Raw genomic sequence first — 27,240 nt, forward strand, 5'->3', positions numbered from 1 at the left:
AAGAGGAAATAATGAGAATTGAGTAGGAAGAAAGGGAAGTGAACGAAAAGGAAGATAAAAGGACAAGGGGGAAAACTGCCAGACAAAACAACAGTTACACTACAATACTTGAATTCACTAACACAATACATTAATATAACACACGTTGAGTTTTGACCTCAAAAGCACTTTTGGAGCTCAACACACCACAATAAGTGGGAAAAGACATATGAAAATAAGAAACCTTCATTTGTATTCGTAACCCGGAGGAGTTAATAAACCAGGAAAACTCAAGAAAAACCATGCAGTGTGGTTTATTTACAATGAAGTCCTTACACAGTCCGCGTATGGGAAAAAAATTCATGCTGATGTTTCGGTCCGACTTGGACCATTAAATAACGTGTGACTAGTTAATGGTCCAAGTCAGCCCGAAACGTCGGCGCAAGTTTCTCTTTCCTATGTGCGGGTTATTTGTGTATTGTTTCAGTCATGGTATTGTGTTTTTTTTTGTTCCTAATGAAATCCTTTTGCAAGTCCTTTCCCAGGATGCCACCCACATCAGTCTACTAACCCCTTAGTACCCATTTACTGCTAGGTAATAGGTAATTATACCAGTTATAAAGGTGTTTCTATACGCTACAATCAAGAACCGTGGAAGGTTGTGTTGGTGTAACAGTGTTTGTGTGCGCGAGTGTGAAAAATCTTTCACCTGTGGTGAAATAATATAAAAAAAAGTAATAACGTGTATAATGTGAAAACAAATTGTGTAATCGCAGGAAAAGCGCGCTACAATATGACGCAGCACCCGCGGGCTACGTTTAAATCCCACGCACTTACAATTGCCGCTAGATCATGCAACTAGAAAAGAATCGAACCGACGTTCATAGGTAACTGGTAGTTGTGTGTTTCCCTCCCCAGACGCTTTCTTGGCCCGAGGGTGCTGGTCGAATGGCACTTCCGATGTGGTCACGACAGTCGCAGTATTTCAGTGATGCAACGCTCAGAGTGCCACCACCTGTAACTTGTACAAGGGTTGGTGGTTACTGGGCCTGTAAATTTTGAGTCCTCAAGACTAAGTGTTTACAGTGAAACTGTAGTACTTAAGTAGCGCCAGCAGCAAGGACAACAGAAGTAGCGATAGTGAGAGCGGTAGCAACAACAGTAATAGTAGTAGCAATAACAGAAGTAGCAGCAGTAGTAGTAGTAATAGCAACAACAGAGTAACAGCAGTGATAGTAAAAGCAGTAGTGGCAGCAACAACTGAAGTAGTAGCAGTGGTAGTAGCAAGAACAAAAGTAGCAATAGTGAGAGTAGTAGTAATAGCAACATTGGAAGTAACAACAGTAAGAGCATTAGCAACGGCAAAGTTTCAAAAGTAAGAACAGCAGCAAAAAACAGCAACAACAACGGCTAGAGCAGCATCAGGTAGCAACACTAGCAGCAGCAGCAGCAACACCAGCAGCAAGATTCACGGTTACCCAAGTTCCGGACTGCAGTGGCAAGGAGTAATCAACAACAAAACGATTGCTGATGCGTACTGTGTTTGTGTGTGTGTGTGAGTCGAGGCTGGGGTATCTGAAGATATACTCCTCCTTCTCACGGCTAGTTACATTTGCTTAATCCAAGAGACACGCTCCCGTGGACCAGCCAAGTCCCTCACACGAAACCAGGACGGAATCGCTCGTAAACAATCGCTATTGACTACCGAAGTCGGAGGCAAATTACTAGCGACTGGTTGTTAGCCCGTGCATCGATGATTGACCCCGGGCAAGGCTTAGTTTTTATCCAGCACGTGAGGTGGATATAATTTTTTTATAGAGGGGGCTGCGGGGTTGCATACTGGAGAGGGAATCGGCCAATCATGTATGCTAACGGCTGTGACGTCACTAAAAGGCTCGCGCGCGAACCCGTTTGTTCCAGGAAGTGAGCCATTTTTACCGCCTTTCACTATCGCGCCGTATCCTTGTAACACCGCGAATATATGAAGCTGAAAATGATATATATATATATATATATATATATATATATATATATATATATATATATATATATATATATATATATATATATATATATATATATATATTATATATTAGGCTTAGAATTATTTTTGCGAAATTATTGCATACACAAAGTTTCGCTTGCCTTGTTCAGCAAGAAGAGCGTTGCTATTTAAGCCAAAATAACAAGTTTTGCCTATTCGGCACGACATGTATATATTTATTTGTGATATCACCTGTTTACTGCGGTCTTATTGTATGTATATATATATATATATATATATATATATATATATATATATATATATATATATATATACACACACACAAAGAACTTTGTCCTTGGAGGCAAAGAGGGGAATGGATGAGAGTATAGTTTTACCAACGCTCTTATATGGGTGTGAAGCATGGGTGATGAATGTTGCAGCGAGGAGAAGGCTGGAGGCAGTGGAGATGTCATGTCTGAGGCCAATGTGTGGTGTGAATGTAATGCAGAGAATTCGTAGTTTGGAAGTTAGGAGGAGGTGCGGGATTACCAAAACTGTTGTCCAGAGGGCTGAGGAAGGGTTGTTGAGGTGGTTCGGACATGTAGAGAGAATGGAGCGAAACAGAATGACTTCAAGAGTGTATCAGTCTGTAGTGGAAGGAAGGCGGGGTAGGGGTCGGCCTAGGAAAGGTTGGAGGGAGGGGGTAAAGGAGGTTTTGTGTGCGAGAAGCTTGGACTTCCAGCAGGCATGCGTGAGCGTGTTTGATAGGAGTGAATGGAGACAAATGGTTTTTAATACTTGACGTGCTGTTGGAGTGTGAGCAAAGTAACATTTATGAAGGGGTTCAGGGAAACCGGCAGGCTGGACTTGAGTCCTGGAGATGGGAAGTACAGTGCCTGCACTCTGAAGGAGGGGTGTTAATGTTGCAGTTTAAAGACTGTAGTGTAAAGCAGCACCCTTCTGGCAAGACAGTGATGGAGTGAATGATGGTGAAAGTTTTCTTTTTCGGGCCACCCTGCCTTGGTGGGAATCGGCCAGTGTGATATATATATATATATATATATATATATATATATATATATATATATATATATATATATATATATATATATATATATATATATATATTATAATTGTGTGTGCGCGCGTGCTTTGTTATATTAGACAACTGAGAACTCCTGTATAGTAGAGATGAACATGAAAATGTTCTCCCTGTCATGGAGAACAGAGAACACCCCTGGTGTATAATCGAGTCAATAACTGTCACTCGTATATCATGCTAATACATACAATAACCATTATTATACAAACTGTATACATGACTAAGGTACATATAACTAACATTGTCTTAGCCACGGTATACATAATGTCTTATGTTCGGTATACATACAGTAGAAACTAAATGACATTTTTCACACACGAAAGTGTATACCTGTGACTAGTTTAGAGTTCTTTTTGTTTTAATCTTCTGCAGCCTGTCTTGAAGCCAGGTCAAGCAGACTGTTGCTATTGCTTCTTATACTGTCACCTCCTGTGGTGTTCTGTGTGAGTGAATATCTTGTGTACATGTATTGCATGTCTGAGTGCACAAGTCTGTGTATAAGGCGTGTACATGACTGTTATAAATGCATCAACATCAGAGACAGGTGTACACACACACACACACACACACACACACACACACACAGAGTACTGTTGTTATGTTTTCAATTCTACTTGTTTTTGCGTGGTCTTTTCTGATATTATCTATCTGTAATATTCCTGGTCTCCATTACAATGTATAAAATATCCGCTCTCTGTTGCAATCTATCTATGATGTACCTGGCTTTTGTTTGTTACAATTTACTGGTAGTTTTTCAAATCCACGGCTGGGGTTGGTGGGATTCTATAGAATTTTTCGCACCAGATGTTGTACAGATTACTAGGAGTCATTGCCAGGTTGTTTACTTGCATACACTTTGTTTACACCTATGTATGCTGCGTTACGTGCTCGCATACGCTGCTTTGTACACGCTTTTGTGCTATGTATAAGTGCGCATATACTGAACTATACGCGCTTTGCGAGATGTGCGGACGCTTTTTAGTATGCTATGATTAACTTGATTATTCAATAATTATCTTAAGCAAGCTATGGTTATCTTAAGCATGCTATGATTATCCTAAGTATGCTGTGATTATCTTTCTTTAGTAGGATACGATTATGTTTTTAGTTATAGTGAGTACGTAAAAAAAAATTCTTATCAGCATAAAGAAGCAGGAATGAGGGTCAACGAGGCGTGGAGCAGCGCCTTATTGTTCCCCAGGGACTCACGGCACTTGCACTTGCCCCAATACTGCGCAAATCTAACACCAAGGTTGTAGCACGGACCGAAACATCTCACGGGTCCTTCTCTAAGTGTGCTAGTTATCCGTGAATTGTTCCAGCCACGGTGTTGTGACCACAACACCGTGGCTGGAACAATTCACACTGCTCACGATCTACAGATAGCCTACAAGAATAATATATATATATATATATATATATATATATATATATATATATATATATATATATATATATATATATATATATATATATATATAATATAGTATGAATATGTCATGTCGTGCCGAATAGGTAAATCTGATCTATTAGCAAGAACTCATTTAAAAATAAGTTTTCTAAAAATTTCTTTTATACGTTTAAAGATATATTTTTTCATTTATGTTAATGTAAAAATTAATAATTTTGCACCAAAAGAACCTTAGAAAACTTACCTAACCTTATTATAACAAACGCAATTTAATTTAGTCTAATCCATCTAAATATATTTTATATATCTTGTTTGATTATTAGTATATAAAGCAGTCTTTTTGAACTATTGTATGTGCATGACAAAACCTTCCCACCGCTGGTGAAACAGCTTTTAATACAAGATTTACTCTAATTTACCTCCCAATCCACATTATAGGCCCTTACGAATTTAGCGCTTCATGATAATATATATCCAAGACATACACTTAAATGTCCTAAGGAAGAACAAGACACACACACAAAAAAAAAAAAAAAAAAAAAAACCGAACCCGTGGACCGATCCATTCTTTGTATCGCATTAATCACAAACATGAAACACAATTATGACGACTTCTGAAGACCCCCGCTGTGTTACTGGGGATGGGGGGAGGGGTTGGAGGGAGAAGAGAAAGGCGTGAAAGGGTGAATGAAGGAAGGTGAGGAGCAGGGCAGCATACGGGATGTTTGCAAGACACATTCGGTAGGAAAGAGAAGGATGTATGGAAGACCAGGGTTGTGAAATAAGAGGAGGATTGTGAAGGAGCAGAGGAGGATTGTGAAATAAAAGAGGGTTGTGAAGGGGAAGGGGTAAGGTGAAGATAAACCAGGATACGGGTGGTGTTAGAACTCATGGCAAGTTAGTCTTTAAAACTTCAGGCCAGTGCTTTTACCATGGGTTCTAACCCCCATCCGTACGTGATTTGTTTGAAATCGTGTTATAACGATTACATGAGTCATGACGACGGCTTTGAGGGGACTTGAGCTAGAGTTCGTCACAGCCACATTGGCGGAGATTCATTTGTACAAACTTACGTTTGTGGTCAAAGTGGTGGTCCGTGCTACCCTCCTATGGTATATAAAAATACCTAGTTGGATGAATCTTATTGCAACCAGGTGCCTCAGTGGCTTGCGCACTGGCCTGAAGCTTTACAACTCACTTGCCATGGGTTCTAATCCCACCCATACCCTGGTTTGCTTGTAATGGCGTTACTATGATTATGGCACGAAACGTGAGAATGAAAAGGTGAGTTATCTAGAAAAGGGTTAGTAGGGAGAAGAGTGGAGTTCGAGAGTGCGTGCGGGATAGGAATGCGGGGAGGAGAGAGCGGAAGCTTAAGAAAATGAGATTGGCACTGGGGAGGCTAACGATTGGCACTGGGGTGGCTTAAAAGAGATTGGCACTGGGGTGGCTTTTTTTGAAGATTGAATGGAGAGATTTAAAAAAAAAGATATTTCGATAATGGGGAGGGAGGGAGAAAAGTGAGAGAAAAGGGAGGTTTACGGGGTAAAGATCGTGCATGGGCTGGGGAGGACAAGGTGTTGGGGAGACAGGGACGAGTACCTGGGGAGTCACTTTCAGGTAAATAAATTTCTGAAAATGAGCAACGAAATAGTGAAAGAACAAAAACAAATAAATTCGAGTAAAGGCAAATTTGAAGGAATTAGAGTAAATGAGGGAGAAACAAATGAGGGGAAATGGATGTGAGAGGAAATAAAAAGAATTGTAGCAAGAGAAAACAATAAAAGGTGACGAGGGGGAAATGAGGATAAAGGTAAGAAAATGAAAGGAAATAAGGGGGAAAGGAAATGAGAACAAATGACGGAACTATCGTAAATGAGGGAAGGAATGAAAGAAAGAAAAGAATAGAGCTAGAGAGGAAGGTGGAAAGGTAGAAGGAGACTAAGGTAGTGAAGTAGAAAGGAGAGGAGAATGTAAATAGAAACGTTAGTAAATGATGGGCGGGAGAGAGAGACGATTGGAATCATACCTGATCAGCCAGACTGTTTGTGCTAGCGGTCTGCATGTCAACACACCCATCACAACCTAGCTGAACAGACACTTCTATCAGGTAATGTTCCAGTTACCTCGTGAAAACCTGTTGACACAGTGTTTCTAATTGTGCCTATGGCACCTTTGCTATAAGGAACATAACCATAATGGACACAGTGAGGAATAGGTGGAGGGAGTGGTGTGTGTACACTCACCTAGTTGTGGTTGCAGGGGGTCGAGTTATAGCTCCTGGCCCCGCCTCTTCACTGGTTGCTACTAGATCCACTTCCTACTCCATGAGCTTTATCATACCTCTTCTTACAGCTATGTATGGATCCTGCCCCCACTACGTCACTGTGTGTGTGTAGGGGTGTGTGGGTGGGCGAGTATTTGGGATTTTAGTGTGGGTAGGTGGACGTGTGTGTGGTCGTAGGTGAGTGGGTGGGTGGGTGACTGCTCATGTCTGGGGAAAGCGACCGACACTCCCCCAGGTGACGCGATCGTTTGTAATCACCAGTCGCGTGGCCATGGCCCTTAGGGCACCCCTTCCCCATGACACCTCCCCATGGGAACTCCCCCTGTGGTAACCCATCCCTTCTGCCATCTCTGACTACCCAGGCACCCATACTCTTTTTCCCCTTTCCTCCGTACTGTCTACTCCCTCTTCCCCCACCTGCCTACATCAATCTATCTGCATCCACCTCTCACCTTCACCTGTCATCACCCACCTGTCACCTTCACCTGTCATCACCCACCTGTCACCTTCACCTGTCATCACCCACCTGTCACCTTCACCTGTCACTTCCACTAGCCACCCCATACGCTCCCATTTATACTGTTTTTCCATTCAACCTTATAATAATAATATTATTATTATTATTAATTATCGATATGGATTATGCTGAAGCGAAAACTGGTATTAAATGCTTGCTACACACACACTGTAAAGCAGTGTAAAAGAAATACAGTGTACAAGTGTGCAACAGTGTAAAACAGCACAACAGTGTAAAGGTGTACAACACAAGTGTGCAGCAGTGTAAAACATTGTACAGCAAAAACAGTATACAACAATCACACTATATATTATGATATACGTAGGTAAATGGACTGCGATATTCGCAGGTTAAACATACCATACACCATACAGGTTAAGCTGTATAACATCCATTCTTTCTTAATCTCATTATCGTCTTCGCTTTTCTTCTTTTTTTTTTTTTTTGTCTCCATATATTTTGCTTGTGTTTTCTCTCTCCTCACGCCATTCTCTCGTATTTTCATTCCTCTGATTCTTGTTCAACTTCATCCTTTGTCCTGCACTGCTTTTGTTCTTCTTTGCATTACTATACTCAGTGTTATGTTTGATCTAGTAGGTGGTATGTCTCATTCCTTAAATCACTCTTTCTCATTCTCTCTCTCTCTCTCTCTCTCTCTCTCTCTCTCTCTCTCTCTCTCTCTCTCTCTCTCTCTCTCTCTCTCTCTCTGTTTTGATGCTCAAGTCAACCATCTCCTTATTCTTTTATTCCAGGTCCAAAACCAATCCTTCCCGTCAGCTAACCCCTCCCGCTAAATCCTACACTCTAAATCCTACTAAAATCTTTCCATCACAGTAAATCCTCCCCAACCCACTACATCTTTCCCTAACATTAAATCCTCTCCATTCCACTAAATCCTCCCCATCCCAATAAATCCTCTGCAACCCACTAAATCATCTTCCAGTCCACTACTCTTCCAGCTCACTAAATCTTTAAACTACAACTAAATCCACATTGCAACATCGCTAATCCATCCGAGCTTTCCACTTCCTGACACTTCTCCCCCTCCCCTTCTTACCCGCTACCCGCCCCCCCCCCACACACACACACACAAAGTGTGTATTCCCTGAGTTTGCATGTTTCAACTCAGTTCATATTAATTCCACTATATAAATTATAACCACAATCTACCACATTATAAACTAGAACTCTTTTAAACCTCAATAATCACCCACATAAACCCACAACCACCAACTATGTAAAACCAAACTACACATTTCCGTTTTGTTAAAAATCACATAGTTTAAACTTATAAAACAAAATTTAAATTTAAACTGATTAAAAATCAATTTTTATACAATTAAAAAATAGAACCATAGAAAATAAAAAAACTGTATTTATACGATAAAAAAATTTAAATTCACAGATGTATGTTAAACCTGTGCAGAATCTCTTCACTCACCACTGCTGTGACCCTCTTTGGAACCCCTCTCCACCCACCACTGTTGTGACCCTCTGTAGAACCCCTCTCCACCCACCACTGTTGTGACCCTCTGTAGAACCCTCTTCCACCCACCACTACTGTGACGCTCTGTAAAGCCCACTTCCACCACTGCTGTGACGCTCTGCAGAGAGAACCTCCACCCACCACTACTGTGACGCTCTGTAGAGCCCACTTCCACCCCTCTTCCCTTAGTGTACTCGTCGTGCCCCTGGTTTTTTTTTATTGTAGGTTCTGTTTTCATCCAGAATGATTTCGGTGTTCAGGTTTGGAATTAATTTTTCCTGGATTTTCTAGGTGTAAATTATAAAGTATCTTTCTCGCCTAAGTTCCAAAGAGTACAGATTAAGATACTTGAAGCGTAACCATTAGTTTAGATGCTTGACTAAATATTTACGAACAGTTACAGTTCTCTACACGTGTTATAGCTCGACAGTCTCGCCTGCCTTGAAGGTGACCCTCAGTATACAACAGTGTTCCGGCGTGGAGAGAACAAGTGACTCGAAGAGTATCATCAATGACTCAGTGTCTCTTGTATGGAAAGTTCTGGTTGTCCAGTGTATCAGCGTCTTTGCGGCAGCAACAGCAACGTTGTTGTGATCCTTTAATGTTAAATCTTATGACATCATGACTTCCAATTCTCGCATATGGAACTTACACTCTTTTGAATGGTTTGAGTTTGTCGTGTATTCTGTTTCAGTCCTTATTTCCTCCATTCTTCCGTAGCGCGGCAACTGAAACTTGTCCTCGTTAAACATATTGTCTGAGCCCCATTGGAAGACTTGATTTATATTTGCTTGAAGATTTGCTGTGTCTTCGATGGACGCCACTCGTCTAGAGATTCTGGTGTCATCGGCAGACGATGTTAAGGTGTTACGATTTATAGCCTTGTTAGTATTGGATATAAGAATGAGAAAGAAGTGGTGCGAGTACTGTGCCTTAAGGAACAGAGCTTTGCACCGTAGCAGCCTCCAACTTTACTCTGTTAACTACTACTATTCTGGGTTTTATTGATTAAGAAGTTAAACATCAGTCTTCTCACTATCACTTATTACTCTTGCATGGATTTTTTGCGCGATCACACCATGGTCGCACTTGTCGAAGACTTTTTCAAAATTAGTATACACTACATCTGCAGTTAACTTGTCTTCCAGTGCATCCAAGACCATGCAATGATCTAGCAATGATGAAAGGCAGGAGCGACATGCTCTAAACACATGTTGCTCTGAATTGTGGAAGTGTTGTTAGTCGATATGACTGGCGATCTTGCTTCTTTTGATATGATGGAAGGTTAGAGATATTGATCTATAATTTTTGTGATTGTTCTAATGCCACTTTTATGAAGTGGGGCAATATTAGTGGTGCTTAATGACTGTGGGATGACACCTGTGTCCAGGCTCCTACATACAATACTAAATTCCCGAGGTAGTCGTTTCTGGAATTTTTTGACGAACATGTAGTTCCATGAGTCTGGATTAATTATTTCCACCATCACCACCACCCGAACAATAAGAACAAAAACATCTTTCACCACCACTACAACTACAACCACAACTGCCACTACAATCATTACTACCATTACCACTACAACCACAATCACCACTACAACCACGGTGGTACAGAAACCATCTCAACACGATACGCTGTGTTTTTCACCGTCCGCTTCACAAATACCGACAATTTTTCCTTGGGCACCAACTTTTCCTCGTGAAGTATTTGTGACGCCCATTAAAAGTCCACTCTGGGGGCGGGGAGATAGCACAAGGATGGGAGGTGGAGAGAGCAGCAAGGATGGGAGGTGGGGAGACAGCAACAAGGATGGGAGGTGGGGAGACAGCAACAAGGATGGGAGGTGGGGAGACAGCAACAAGGATGGGAGGTGGGGAGACAGCAACAAGGATGGGAGGTGGAGAGAGCAGCAAGGATGGGAGGTGGGGAGACAGCAACAAGGATAGGAGGTGGGGAGACAGCAACAAGGATAGGAGGTGGGGAGACAGCAACAAGGATGGAAAGTGGGGAGACAGCAACAAGGATGGAAAGTGGGGAGACAGCAACATGGATGGGAGGTGGGGAGACAACAAAGACAATGGTGGGGGAGACTTATTAACAAAAGTGGATGTAGCAGCAGAGCGCTGCTACTCTATTCTCTATGATAGTTATACAGTGGGAACAGAAGCTAGCTATGTTTCCCTGTCATATTCCAGCAGGAAGGATGAAGCTCACAGAAGGTGTTGCAATATGTCAGCCAGAGCCGGGAGACTTCATTATTTCAGTGTCATGCCTCTACTATTAATTTAATAAGAAATCTGTTTAATCAGCTACGGGAGCTTCAAAGGTTTCGATCTAACAGAGCTGGAGTTACTATCACTTGGGAATTATCTCTCAGTATAGTCTACCCTGGAAATAAAAACACTTAAGCAGTATAATGTGATCCTTTATTGACAACGTTTCGCCCACACAGTGGACTTTATCAAGTCACAAACAGATCTCTTTATGACTTGATAAAGCCCACTGTGTGGGCGAAACGTTGTCAATAAAGAATCATATTATACTGCTTAAGTGTTTATATTGCCATTGTGTCGGTATTTTATACCATTTATTTCCATAATCTACCCTCATACACAGGAGAGGGAAATCAGCAGCTAGGACTGCGGGGAGATTTGTGGGCAGGAGTAAGGGTGGGGGAGAGGAACCATTAGATACGGGGTGGGTGGGGGAGAGGAACCATTAGATACGGGGTGGGTGGGGGAGAGGAGCCATTAGATACGGGGTGGGTGGGGGAGAGGAACCAACAGAAGTGGGTGGGAGCGGGGTTCTCCGGAAGGGAATGGGTGGGTCGAAGAAAGAGGGGAGGGAAGGGGCGGGGAAGCATCCTAAGGGGGGATGAGTTGGGGTGACCTGAGGGAGGGGTGAATGGGAGGGGAGGTAGCTGGGCGCCGATACCTTAGCGTAAATATATTAGCGTCCTCAATTTGTGTTTCCCAGCCACGGAATTAGCCAACTTTTAATAGATTTATTCCCACAGTTTCCCTGAAATATTTGTCACGGTTATTTGTGCCCATCTGGGATTCTTCGTGCTGGGAGTGTCTATAACTGAGCTTTGTGTGTGTGTATAATTCCCCTCAGTGGCGTATCTATGACTGACCTCACTGTGTGTGTGTAGCTGGCCTCAGTGGTGTATATAGAACTGACCTTAGTATGTGTATATAAGTAGCCTTTATGGCTTATCTATAATTAACTTAGTTTCCATAACTCACCTCAGCTTCTTACAAGTGGCCTCAGTGTGTCTATAACTTGCCTTATTTTCTATGACTGGCCTCACTGTGTGTGTGTGCATAACTAGTCTCAGTGTAACTGGCCTCAGTTTGTGTGTGTATAGCTAGTCTCAGTGTGTGTGTATAACTGGCCTGTGTGTGTGTGTGTGTGTGTGTGTGTGTGTGTGTGTGTGTGTGTGTGTGTGTGTGTGTGTGTGTGTGTGTGTGTAACTCGCCTCAGTGTCTCTATGACTCGCCTCAGTATCTTTATGAGTGGCGTCAGTAGCAGATAATTAGGAAAAGTGGAAGATAACCTGGCTGAGATGTCACATCGGTGGACCACACTGCTACCCAGAATCACCCAAGTTTAACTAAAAATATGCTTTTAACAACCAGATCGACGTGTTTCGTATATCAGAGGTCTCGGGGAGGGGGTGATGGGGTAAGGAAGAGGGAGGGGTGAAAAGATTTTCAGAGAATTGTGGGAGATAGGGAAAGGGATTCGGTTGTTAGTGTTTGGGAGAGGAGAGTGAATGTGAGAGTGAGCAGGAAAGTAGCTTTGATGATGGTGTAGAGAGAGAGAGAGAGAGAGAGAGAGAGAGAGAGAGAGAGAGAGAGAGAGAGAGAGAAAGAAAAATTGAGCACAACATAATCGCAATCAAGTATTCCACGGTGACTCAAATTATAAATGATAATGAATTGCAAATCAAGATTTGTAATCGAAGTGTCGGGGAGAAAAAAAAAAAACACCCGGGTCTTCGGGAAGACCTTACTTTATGTACTTTTTCTTCCAGGTTGTAGAGAGACAATTTTGCTGGTATTATTTGTTTGCCAGAATTTAAACAAAATTTTGTTTCCCAGGATTGAAACTAAATTTTGTTTGCCAGTGTAGAACAGTTTTGTTTGTTTGCCAGAGGTGAAACTAAATTTTGTTTGACAGTTTATTTTGTTTTTGCCAGAATTGAAACAAAATAGTTACGACAAGAGTTAAAAAATCCTAGGAAAAATGATATGAGGGGTGTTTAATTAACGTGAAGATATATATATATATATATATATATATATATATATATATATATATATATATATATATATATATATATATATATATATATGTATATGTGTGTGTGTGTGTGTGTGTGTGTGTGTGTGTGTGTGTGTAGCAAAAGCGCTTCCTCTGAACGTGTTTGCTTGTACTTCATCTTTTCTGCAACATTGTAAGTTCCTAATGTGTTGATTGCAACACGAAAGGCCTGGAGCTATCATTCAACCGCTCCCGTGGTTATTTTGTGCGTGTGCGTGTGTGTGTGTGTGTGTGTGTATGTGTATAATATATATATATATATATATATATATATATATATATATATATATATATATATATATATATATATATATATATATATATATATATATATATATTCATTCTTCTCCAGGTTTATTTATCTGTTTGTGACATGTTAAAGCAGCTGCATCGGCTAAATGATGTCAATAAGGGCCATGTAATAATGCAAGTCTCTGTCTTTTAGCACTGATTCGTTATAATCTTCCATTATGGCTTCATCCAGGTTCTCTGACTCAACTCCAAGGGGGAGTTTTGATGTTGATGGAGGGCTCTTGATGCAAGGAATGGGAGTTAATCACCCGCTCCTCTGATCATACCTGATTACGTCCCCTTCCCCAGGCTATGTTTGGTGTTCCCCTTGAATATAAATAATAATAATAATAATAATAATAATAATAATAATAATAATAATAATAACAACAACAACAATGATACCACACCGGTATATAAGAACAGCTACCTGGTGGCAAAAGCTCTCGCTTCACATGGCGAGTGTTCGGATTCGATTCCCGGCTAGGGTAGAAACACTGGGCGTGTTTCCTTACACCGGATGTCTATGTTCACCCATCAGTAAAATGGGTACCTGGATGATAGTCGACTGGTGTGGGTCGCATCCTGGGACAAATAATGTACAATAGTATACCTTGTACATGTACTTGTAGAAATAAAGATATTAGTAATAAGTAATCCTCTCTGTTCTCCTCTCAATGAGGAAAATGGGAAGGGGAAATCGTGTCCTCACTCAAATTGTAGAGGATATTGTTAGAAATGAGAATAATAGACTCTGGTAACTCAGTAGCATGTTTGAAGACCTGGTTCCAAAAGGCATGTAAAATATGACTTGTGGAAGACCTCGCACAACATATGACTGGAATGACATTGAAAGGGGTAGTAGGCGGAGAGAACGTTGATGTGGAGAATTTTCTCTACGGATTGCTGTGGTACTAGAATACATAAGAACATAAGAAAGAACACTGCAGCACGCCTACTGGCCCATACTAGGCAGGTTCTTCTCAAACCTAAACCCACTAATCAAAATTTGTGGTGGTGCTGAGGGTGTGACGAATGATACATGGTGTATGACACACATGCTGATTTATACGTATTGAATGACACGTGTTGAACGATACATTTTGAATAATACATAGTGAATGACTTATGCTGATTGATACATGTTGAATGATACATGGTGAATGATACATGATAAATGATACATGTTGAATTATATACTCTGAATGATGCATGTTGAGTGATACATGCTGAATGATTCTTGCTGAAAGATCAATTGTAGCATCGTGTGATCACACGTTCCTCAAGCTAGTTCCTGATCAGCCGGGCTGTGGTACAAACGTTGGACTGCGTGCAGCTAGCACCAACTACCTGGTTGATCAGGCCATCCATCAGAGGGTAGTTTTTGTTTGACAACGTTGCTTCCCCACTTAAACATGTTAAAAAGTTCACAGAAACTGACTTTTTTTTTTTTACCTCAGCATTGTGCGATAGAGAAATAAATATCAGAATAGTACAGTGCCTCATAATAGTACAGTGCCTCATAATTAGACTGATAGTGCGACTGAGAATCTGAAAGACTTGGGAGAGCTGGACAAGGCATAGAGACTGAATAAGACACTGTGTTAAGAGCTGGACTAAGCTTGGTTAATTTAGATTGCGAGAAGCTGTGTGTGTGTGTGTGTGTGTGTGTGTGTGTGTGTGTGTGTGTGTGTGTGTGTGTGTGTGTGTGTGTGTGTGTATACTCACCTAATTGTAGTTGCAGGGGTCGAGACTCAGCTTCTGGCCCCCGCCTTTTCACTGAACGCTACTAGGTGTGTGTGTGTGTGTGTGTGTGTGTGTGTAGGTAGGTAGCACATGGTGTGCACACTAACAGATGATGATCAACAAACTGCTGTATCATCAGGCTCAACAGGCCGTTGTTAAGGACTCCTATTTTTATTGCAACTCTTGTGTGTGCTTCTGGTTTGCATAGTTCCACCTTGCCAGCCTGCAGTGACCTGCATTGTGATTTATATAGTCCCAGCCTGCATCATGGTTTACATAGTCCCAGCCTGCAGCGACCTGCATCATGGTTTACGTAGTCCCAACATTTCGCTCTGTGAGGAGCTTTATCAGATCATAACTTAAGCTGTGTACAGAGCGAAACGTGGTCCCCCTAAAAGGAAGAAGAAAAAAAAGCTCTTTTTGGAGCCTGTTCTTTCAGGTGACGAATGTCAGCCGAGTCTGGGACACACACACACACACACACACACACACACACACACACACACACACACACACACACACACAACTTAACATTACTTATTAAGAGTTTTGTCATATCAACAAACTGGTAAAAATAGTGTTCGTAATATATCTGAACAAAGAATAAGAACAGTAAGTTGCGCCTTCAAACATGTGCACGAGTGATGTATGCCGCTTAGGGTGATAATCCAAACAAATAAGCATAAGTAAAACACTCTTACGGGAATTTGTTACAAAGCATTGTTTTTTTTACCCAACTCCTTCCCCCTCCCCCCAGTGTTCTCATCAACATGGTTTAGGTGAATCATCAGTCTGCGACGATCTAAATTGCCCCTTACAGCCATATGTCATTAGGGCGAGAATTGTTGTGCTGTTTGCCGTGACTCATCTCATAAGGACCACGTTTCCTGGTTATATACACTAACGATCAACCATATGCTCGCTGTTTTATTAACCATTATGTCCAATTACTGGACAGCCAGATGCTAAGATATACGACTAAAATACTGTATAATAAAATATTTATAATCGGTGATGTATTGAGGATGTATACTTAACCAGGTGTGACGTCACTCTCAGAAATAACTCTTCTTTTAACAAACGAGAATGGTAACAGAAATCAGCTGACGTGGAAATATGACCAAATATCAACTGGCAGGAAAATATAAATATAAATCAAATGACGTGAAAATATAAACAGAAATACAATGAAGTGAAAATATAAACATAAATGAAGTGAAAATATATAAAGAAAAATTAGCTGACGTGAAAATACTAACAAATCAACTGACGTGAAAATACTAACAAATCAACTGACGTGAAAAATGGAAAAAAAATAACAGATGAGGTGAGGTTGAAAGTTAGTGAGTGGTAGTGTTAGCAATCACCATGCTGGTAGAGAGGCCTGTCCACCAGGTAGTGAGGAGGGGATCGGGAGTGTGGGAAGGGGGGAGGGATGGGGATATATCGTGATATGGTACTGATATTGTGATGGATTTATGAGTTTGCATGAACGCTAATAACACTTGGCTGATGGCTAGACGGACGGTGAGTGCAGCTCTGCCACCATATGCTACCAACGAGCCAGGGATGCCAACTCCCGTTACTCCACACGCACACTCAACACACTGCTACTCGATTAAAGTATTATAGTTAAAGGGACGAGTAACGGTGTCTGTAATTTCGCCACGCATATATTTCTCGCCATGTTTACCCGGAGGAAGTGACCACAAGAGCATCACATCAAGGGCTGGGTGATGCTGCGGGTTGGTTACGCTGCTCCCACAATAAATACTCCAGGATTTTAAGTTTTAGTAACTGAGATCGTTTTGAATCCTCTCTCTACACCATGTGCTGAATTTTGAAGTCTCCATAGTAAAGGTTTGATTGTGCTCTGGCAAGTCTTTCCCTTCTAAAACACCATGGCAGCAGATGACAGCTCCGAAAATATTGTTTAACAACCCTTATATATGTAGACTATTGAAGGTGGGGGGTGGGGGACGTCCGGTTAGTAACAGCAGTACACAATACATAACAGCTTTACTTCACTCACACATATGTAACAAATACGGTCAACCTCCTGAATTCATCTGTTTTTTTTTTTTCTTGTTTTTTAATTCGTCTCTTAAGGAAAATTTCCCGGTTATTAAACCGATCTTGAATGAGAAACGGGTGAATCCACGACATTGAATCACTGAGGTTTGACGGTATCGTGCACATAGATTTATGATGTCAAGCCACAGTGAGTTACATTATAGACGGGTAGTCAGTACTAACCATTAGGCATCAGGCTTGACTCGGGTTTCCTACGGCAAGCTGGAACACAAAACAAAGCTCACTGTATTACGGAACCAGGATGGCAGTTTTGTTGAAGATAAAGCAAGATTGCAATGCCTGACGTACACCTCCCCCCCCTCAATAAAGATACTGTAAAGATACTCTTGGAAGAATTAAACCCAATCACGGGCTTCACCAAGTTATCAAACTGACATGACAGAAAAATTGATGGTGGTCAACTTCATAATGAGACATAGTGTTCACTTTTATAAAAAAATGACTTCGTATCTCATTAATGCGATAGCTAATGTTATGATACATTTATAAATAAAAAAAATTAAAATTACATAATTACCCTTTACGAGATTATCCAAATCACAATGATAATGCTGGTAGACAGTGGCAAAAGCTGACTATTGGCAATAAAGACACTGGTAGCAGAGAATCATCCTAATACAACGTTTCTCTCGAGGCTCGGGTGAAACGTTGCAATTACTAGGATTCTTGGCTACCAGTGTCTTTATTCCCACTGATAATACTGGCAAATGTATTGAAACTATTACCCTATATCGAGGCTGTGAGAGGTATATTGGCTTAGAATATTCCTAGCAGCATAGATCAAGGTGAAGGTGTACTCACACTGAAGGTGCACTCACACTGAAGGTGCACTCACACTGAAGATGCACTCACACTGAAGGTGTACTCACACTGAAGATGCACTCACACTGAAGGTGCACTCACGCTGAAGGTGCACTCACGCTGAAGGCGCATTCACACTGAAGGTGTATTCACGCTGAAGGTGCACTCACGCTGAAGGTGTACTCACGCTGAAGGTGCACGCACGCTGAAGGTGCACTCACACTGAAGGTGCACTCACACTGATGGTACACTCACGCTGAAGGTGCACTCACACTGGAGGTGCACTCACACTGATGTACTCACACTGAAGGTGCACTCACACTGAAGGTGCACTCACGCTAAAGGTGCACTCACGCTAAAGGTGCACTCACACTGAAGATGCACTCACACTGAAGAGCTATCACACTGAAGATGCTTTTATTTTGAAGCTCAACTCACACCAGAGTTCAACTCACACTGAAGATACACTCACACTCTCAAGTTCGCGCACTGTATCTACCCATCTACCAAAGTGATTAAGTTGTATATATGTGTACGTGTTTTATTGCTAAAGCAGTATATGTCTCCTTTATTGATCAATATATCTTCATAATAATCACGATCAAAGTGTCAGCATGTTTATCAAAGCTTTCTCGCCGCGATAATTTAACCCAGGTGCATCGTGACTCGGTATTATAAGCCACCACCCAAGCCAAGCCACAAGACTTTCTCTAGCCAAATTTTCCCAACAAGAGAGTAAAACATTTCCTATGCTTCGTGTTGATGGTTTATAGGGCCAGTGACATAACGCCGTATCGAGCCCCCCACATTTCCTCATCTCTCTCAGTTCGTTTTCAAACAATTTCTCGGCTAATTAACGTCTCTTCCGTCACAGGAAATTACGCAAGACTTCGCTGAGGTTGTTAACGCTTGTACTAAAATTATCTAGAGTTACGAGGGGAAATGTTTATGCTGAATCTGTAATGATAGTAATAGTTTTTGCTACAAGTGTTGCTTTGCAGTAATTATGATCTGATCCACTTCTCCTGGCTAACAAGACTTTTGTATCATCTTTCTTTACTTAAAGTATTGTCTAGGGCTTTTTTGTACCCCACTATTTACCTGGGTAGTCTGGTACTGTTTGCCTAGGAAAGTTGGTAGCGATTGTTTTCGTGGGAACCTTTGTAGGGCAGCTCTGTACTATTTTCCTGTGCAGTTTGGTAGCGACTGTTTTCCTGGGCATTTTGGCAGCGACTGTTTTCCTGGGCAGTTTGGTAATAACTATTTACCAAGGAAACTTGGCAGCAGCTATTTTCCTGGGCAGTATGGTAGCAACTATTTGGCTTGCCAGGTTGCTAAGACCCACCTCCATGACTCAAACTAGATCAACTTACGGGTACTCGAAGCCAAATACATCAGCTGTAAATAACACTGGGTGGCTGTATTTGAGTTTATGACCGCTTGGCTGCAGTGGTGTTTGACGATGTGCTCCAGCAGGTATACTGAGAAGGCTTTACCAAAGAGAAAATAAATGATTTTGTGGGCGTTGCCAAACTTACAAGGGAGGTAGAGGGAGTGTTTATTTTGGTTTATTCTCCCAAGAAAATGTTCGAATATCGATGGTTTTTTGAAAAGTAGGGGAATTACTTTTAGAATTTGTTCAAACTTTTTTTTTACATTTGTGTTTGTTCTGGTTTAAATGTACAACAGGTTCTTAGGGTATAAGGCTGATAAAATGCAAAAAGAAATTTTGTCACTTACGGAAATTCACTCTCTCTCTCTCTCTCTCTCTCTCTCTCTCTCTCACACACACACACACACACACACACACACACACACACACACACACACACACACACACACACACACACACACACACACCACACACACACACCACACACATACACAGTAGCCGACTAAGGGCAAACAATTTAAATGTTGACACGAAGTCAAAAAAGGTATCGAATGGTGTGACGAGCATGTTTCCTTTGTCCTCCTTGAATTTACTGAGTGATTCTCATCGGCTTTGCTGGACCGCAGGTTCAACTCCTCCATTCTCCCAGGTTGATGAATTTCCCCCGCATTCCTAGACACACACACTCACTAATTTCTCTTAGATGCATTAAATTGTTTCCCCTCTCCCCCCCCCCTGTTGGTACGCGGTACATGTTGAGTTCTGGTGGCTGGTAGATGTGGTGGTGGCTGGTAGATGTGATGGTGGTGGTGGCTGGTAGATGTGATGGTGGTGGTGGTGGCTGGTAGATGTGATGGTGGTGGTGGTGGCTGGTAGATGTGATGGTGGTGGTGGCTGGTAGATGTGATGGTGGTGGAGGCTGGTAGATGTGATGGTGGTGGTGGCTGGTAGATGTGATGGTGGTGGAGGCTGGTAGATGTGATGGTGGTGGTGGCTGGTAGATGTGATGGTGGTGGAGGCTGGTAGATGTGATGGTGGTGGAGGCTGGTAGATGTGATGGTGGTGGAGGCTGGTAATGTGATGGTGGTGGAGGCTGGTAGATGTGATGGTGGTGGTGGAGGCTGGTAGATGTGGTGGTGGAGGCTGGTAGATGTGATGGTGGTGGTGGCTGGTAGATGTGATGGTGGTGGAGGCTGGTAGATGTGATGGTGGTGGTGGCTGGTAGATGTGATGGTGGTGGTGGCTGGTAGATGTGATGGTGGTGGTGGCTGGTAGATGTGATGGTGGTGGTGGTGGCTGGTAGATGTGATGGTGGTGGTGGAGGCTGGTAGATGTGATGGTGGTGGAGGCTGGTAGATGTGATGGTGGTGGTGGCTGGTAGATGTGATGGTGGTGGAGGCTGGTAGATGTGATGGTGGTGGTGGCTGGTAGATGTGATGGTGGTGGTGGAGGCTGGTAGATGTGATGGTGGTGGTGGCTGGTAGATGTGATGGTGGTGGCTGGTAGATGTGATGGTGGTGGTGGAGGCTGGTAGATGTGATGGTGGTGGTGGCTGGTAGATGTGATGGTGGTGGTGGCTGGTAGATGTGATGGTGGTGGTGGAGGCTGGTAGATGTGATGGTGGTGGTGGCTGGTAGATGTGATGGTGGTGGTGGCTGGTAGATGTGATGGTGGTGGTGGCTGGTAGATGTGATGGTGGTGGCTGGTAGATGTGATGGTGGTGGTGAAGGCTGGTAGATGTGATGGTGGTGGAGGCTGGTAGATGTGATGGTGGTGGTGGCTGGTAGATGTGATGGTGGTGGAGGCTGGTAGATGTGATGGTGGTGGTGACTGGTAGATGTGATGGTGGTGGTGGAGGCTGGTAGATGTGATGGTGGTGGTGGCTGGTAGATGTGATGGTGGTGGTGGAGGCTGGTAGATGTGATGGTGGTGGTGGCTGGTAGATGTGATGGTGGTGGTGGTGGCTGGTAGATGTGATGGTGGAAGCTGGTAGATGTGATGGTGGTGGTGGCTGGTAGATGTGATGGTGGTGGCTGGTAGATGTGATGGTGGTGGTGGAGGCTGGTAGATGTGATGGTGGTGGAGGCTGGTAGATGTGATGGTGGTGGAGGCTGGTAGATGTGATGGTGGTGGTGGCTGGTAGATGTGATGGTGGTGGTGGCTGGTAGATGTGATGGTGGTGGAGGGAGAGATTTTGGTGGTTGGGGAAAGGTTATTGTTATCGGTTGTAGCAGCAGCAATAATAATTATAATAATGAATTCCTTATCTGCAGTGGAGAAACTTGAACGGAGCATAATTATACAAAGAGTAATGTATACCAGTTATACAAAGAATAACGCATAACAGTTATACAAAGCATAGTGCATGTTATATTGGCTAGTCTCAAAATGCTTTGCTTCTTGGCTCTGGGAAGCAAACTATTAACAGACACGAAAGTTAAGCAAACTCTTTACTGTAAGATTTACCTGCCGTCTTGCGCGTTCGTGAGACAGAACAGACCAGCATTTATGCCAGAGTGTAAAACATTTAACAGGCTTCAGTTTTACACTCGTATGACAGGAGGGTAGTACCGTACCTCCTTCGATGATCGCTGTCTACCAACCTTTTAACTTCATATAACAGGAGGGTAGTACCTCCCTACTACCTACGAGAAAAGGGTGTATACACATTCATACAAATATACACCTGCGAGGACAGAATGTATACACATACCTACATCTGTGACAACAGGCTGTACAAACATACACCTGTGAAGACTGGCTGTATACACATACAAATACACACCTGTGAAGACAGGCTGTATACACATACAAATATACACCTGTGAAGACAGGCTGTATACACATACAAATATACACCTGTGAAGACAGGCTGTATACACATACAAATATACACCTGTCACCAGCTACACAAGCCAATCAACCGTGACAAATTATACACGAGAACCTTCAACAAATTAGTATTAACACCAAGTAAATAAAAAAAGAATTCGCTAAATGGCAACTCATCCAGCACGGATGAACAAAAAAAGTCGCAATTTTTTTGGTGTGAGTGAAACAGCTGTTTAATGTAAATATTATTGCCTGTCTCATTACATAGATTGGGATGGGCGTTATGATGTTCACTCGGAGAAGAATGATCATATCGAAAGTTGGAAGTGATAGATGGATTGAATAATAGGAAGGAGGAAGATAGAGGTTAAAATGAAGTAGATGGAGGTTCTTAAAACGAAGATGGAAGTATAAACGAGGAAGGTTAAAATGTATGGCTAAAACGAGGAAGATTGAGGTTAAAACGAGGGAGATGGTGGTTTAAACGAGGGAGATGAGAGAGAAATTAAAGTAACTGATGATGCTGGTGATTATATAACTTTTAGCGCACGCACGCACACGCGCACACGCTCGCACGTGCGCACACACACACACACACACACACACACACACACACACACACACACACACACACACACACTTCATCAACATTGCAAAGAGCTCCAGGACGCATTGCAACTCTCCTAGCGTTAAGTTGTCGCCTTAACGAAGATAACTTTCACTTATCTTTACACTAATGACGTACAATACCGGCAAGTAGATGAGTAAGACACATGTGCAACACCTGCTTATCTTTGTCGAAAATAAAAATACCCAATACCCAGCTGCTGCACATGTGTCATACCCATGACACTGCTTTTCAAAGCACACGCAGACAGATGTAATCTTAATGCCAATTTACAAATACTGTAGATAATTAGAGCAGATCAGGTATTTAAGAGGTAGACTCCTTGTCCTAAGTTATCATCTTTTGCACTAATAAAGAACAGGAAATAAAAAACACTATCCTTGGTTTTTTTTAATCAAGGCTTACGAGGATAATTTTGAAGGGGTGCCTTTATGCTGGCGGAGTGCTCTTGATTCAGGGGAAAAGAACATATCCTCCCCTCCCCCATTTCCTCGAATGAAACTTAATTACCTCTCGTTTCCCAGGTGCAGCTATTAAACGTGTGTATTAAGTGTTTTTATTAAAGTAACATTATTACTGTGCTACTATTATGACAACTATAACTATTACTCATACTACTGTACTACCACAACTGACTGATGTAGTAGTCTCACCTTCAGGAAGATAAAACTACCAAAACTATTACTAATCCTGCGACTAGTAAGATATTCCACTTCATGTAGAAGAATTGAATACATCAGTAGTGTGCTACTATTGTATATCATATACAGTAGTATATGATATGCAGTAATAGAACTGCTGATGTTTAATAGTGGGGACAATAGCTATGTTTCCCTGTCATAATCCACCACACAGGATGGGTCACATTGTTAAAATCTGTCGGCCTGAGCTTCGAGACTTCAGGAGGGCAACGAGGATATCGTCCTACTGAAGTCTCTCAGCTCAGCCTGACGAAATTTGAACCCCTAAAAGGTGAGGGAGAGAGGAACATAAAGGTGCTCCCTAAATTGTCTTGAGACACAGATGCAAAGACTGTGGTTCATCTTCCTTGTCTTGATGATTAAATAGAAAAGAATGCTTAATCTTTCTTCTCTTGACGCATAAATAAAAAAATAATGTTTAGTTTTTCTTGAGAGAGAGACACAAAGATTATTTTGTTTCCTCTCTTATCTCAAGATCGAAATACAAGATCTTGTTTCATCTTCCTCGTCTACAAGGATAAAGATTGTATATAAGACTCATAACGTTAATTCACACTCAACAAGAGGATTAGGGGAGCCAACAGGACCAATAAAAGTCTATCTGCGGCAGGCAACTAGACAAATATTAAATTCCTCCAGGCCGTGACAAGCAGGCAGGTTAATTGCAGGTGATCCTGCTTACAGGTGATGTAACGAGACACGAGTTGAAAGTTGTATGAGAACAACGGGAGAGCTGTTTAGAATGGCAGGTATTACCCTGGAGTATAGTAGGATGGCAGATATTACCCACGAGTATGTTAGGATGGCAGGTATTACCCACGAGTATGGTATGATGGCAGGTATTACCCGCTAGTATGGTATGATGGCATTTATTACCCACGAGTATGGTAGGATGACATGTATTATCCACGAGTATGGTAGGATGGCATGTATTACGAGTATGGTAGGATGGCATGTATTACCCACGAGTATGGTAGGGCGAAACTTGGTGAATTAAGAGAACGTCATTATGGGAATTTTTCTCAGGGTATAGCTTGATCAAGCGATGCATGGGGCAATGTAATGCCTCCTCCTCTACCTTACCTGTGGATAACGTCTTGTCGAATTACTCCTTGTAAGACTTGATAAAGTTTACACAGCAAAACAACTTGATATGCTCTACGAAGAGCCAAACAAGCTCTACACAGCTCTTAAGAAATAAACTCTTAAGGGGATGAGAAGACACATGGACACTAGTTAGAGTATCTTTATTGTTGAAACATTTCGTCTAAACGGTAGGCTTCTTTAATTAAATACCGAGGAGAATTAATATGGAGACAGCAGTAGTAGTGACGAGGTGAAGGTGATGTGATTTAGTCCATCAACCTTGAAAGGGTTCTTAAGGTGCTCATTCCATCAGCCTACAGAAGAGTTCAACTCCCTTGTCTAGGTCAATGTGACCGAGGCATGAAAATGGACCTTATTCACTGCCAAAGGTAAGGACCGGCTCTACACGGGTCAGCAGGTTTGCTGCAGTGCTCTTCAGTTTTTACCTTCTTACTTACCTTCTCCAGGCTGAGGGACTGACCACCTCGAGAACTCCTCGGTACCACTGCTGCTCTCTCCATATTTATTCTCCTCTGTATTTGATTGATAAATCCTACCGTGTAGGTGAAACGCTTCAATAATAAAGTTACCCAGCTACTGCACGTCTTCCTCATCTACTTGACGGCATTGTATACCATTTTCATAATTGTGGATACTATATTTCTGAGCAAGAACATGTCAATGCTTTTATAATCCCCCCTCCCCTCCTCTACTATTTAGCTTTACGAAGACTCGTAATTAAACTTTTTTTTTTTGATCGTAGACATCCTGACTTCAAGTCTGGCATCCTCAGTGATGCTGCCTTCAAGTCTTGACACCCACTGCCAATACCAAAGACGAGGATGCTAGTTCATGTTAGCTAACAACCAAGCACGCCCGAGTGAATTAAAAACCACCGACGGCCACTGGCCGCTATTACAGATTTTATTTGCAACACCATTAGTTTGATTGGGAGTGCGTTTTAGAGTATTGGGTTGCACAGTGTTATTTGCCGCTCTTACTGCATTCGATTACAATTTGCAACATTTAATATTGGTCGGGGTGTCATTTAACGGCGCTGAATGCCGAGGTTTATCAGTTCAGGTCGGAAATTATAGAATGATTTATTGCCAGGAAATCAATTGTTGTTTGTAGTTAATTCCTCGTGTGCAAAGCAGAATTTTCTCTGACGGTCGAATGACGGGGAGGATACCTGACGTCTGACGAAGGCCGGGTCGTGGACGACCACTTAATATAAGAACATAAGAACATAAGAACGAAGGAACACTGCAGAAGGCCTACTGGCCCATGCGAGGCAGGTCCAAGTCTCCTACCGGCTTAAGCCAATGCACCCAACCTAGTCAGGTCAGGTCACATTGACTTAAGGGAGGAACACGGCAACCGACTGGTAGCACAAGCTATCAGGTCTAACTCACACCCACCCACATCCACTCATGTATTTATCCAACCTATTTTTAAAGCTACACAACGTTCTGGCCTCTATAACGGTACTTGGGAGTTTGTTCCACTCATCCACAACTCTATTACCAAACCAGTACTTTCCTATATCCTTCCTGAATCTGAATTTTTCCAACTTAAAACCATTGCTGCGAGTCCTGTCTAGGCTAGATATTTTCAGCACACTATTTACATCCCCTTTATTTATTCCTGTCTTCCATTTATACACCTCAATCATATCCCCCCTAATTCTACGTCTTTCTAGAGAGTGCAGATTCAGGGCCCTTAGTCTATCCTCATAGGGAAGGTTTCTGATACATGGGATCAACTTTGTCATCCTCCTTTGTACATTTTCCAGAGAATTTATATCCATTCTGTAATAAGGTGACCAAAACTGTGCAGCATAATCTAAATGAGGCCTAACCAAGGATGTATAGAGTTGAAGAACAACCTGAGGACTCCTAATATCGCATTATTCCGGGCACAATTGACCATGATTGATACTTTTCACGGATTACTTTAGGTTTGTAGTTATAATTATAGGCAGTACTCTCATCCGTGCCCCTGGCAAGACATTACGAAGACGCATCACTGTGGTCATTCCAAGACCTGTTTTTTTTTTCCTCGTGAGGACCTCAGATACATCATTGTGCTCGTACCAAGACCTGTTTCTTTCTTACCAGGATCTTAGAAATACACGAGGATTCGTCAAACTGGTCATGGTGTGGCTACCGCTCTCTACCTGGTCATGGTGTGGCTACTCTTACTGGCCATGTATGGTTCCACACTACCTGGCTAGCAGGAATACTCTGCTAGCCTTTACCTTTAAATATTATTATCCATCTTTTGATATGCTCTTCTTGTTTTTCATAGTGAGCTTTTCTAAATATTTATTCTTACAATATAAGCTATACATCGTTCTTAGAGAATAACCTATTCTTATAGAATAAGGTATATATTATTTTTACAGAATATTCTATACATTATTCAGGTAGAATAATGAATGCACTGTTATTTCAGTTCATCCGTTAAGTATTCTCTGTATTGTTTACAGCGTTTGTAATGGTATTGGAATGTCAACATGAAGGCAGATGAGGAGTTGTAAGATCAACCAGTGACTCGGGGGACCA

At 42.0% G+C, this 27,240-nt stretch overlaps 1 protein-coding gene across 12 annotated transcripts in view; it reads right to left on the bottom strand.

Annotated features, from left to right (window-relative positions):
• Window positions 1-27,240, bottom strand: part of ct (homeobox protein, cut) — a 992,784-nt gene that overhangs the window by 181,794 nt on the left and 783,750 nt on the right. For 9 of the 12 annotated variants that reach the window (XM_070100612.1, XM_070100613.1, XM_070100608.1 and 6 more), the window contains one exon: window positions 17,395-17,433. The exons of the other annotated variants lie outside the window; for them this stretch is intronic. In XM_070100612.1, coding sequence (XP_069956713.1) covers window positions 17,395-17,433 — 39 coding nt within the window. The remainder of the gene's footprint in view (window positions 1-17,394; window positions 17,434-27,240) is intronic. 12 annotated transcript variants of the gene reach the window in all.

The sequence above is a fragment of the Cherax quadricarinatus genome, chromosome 73 (assembly GCF_038502225.1).
Source record: "Cherax quadricarinatus isolate ZL_2023a chromosome 73, ASM3850222v1, whole genome shotgun sequence".
Taxonomy (NCBI): Eukaryota; Metazoa; Arthropoda; class Malacostraca; order Decapoda; family Parastacidae; genus Cherax; species Cherax quadricarinatus.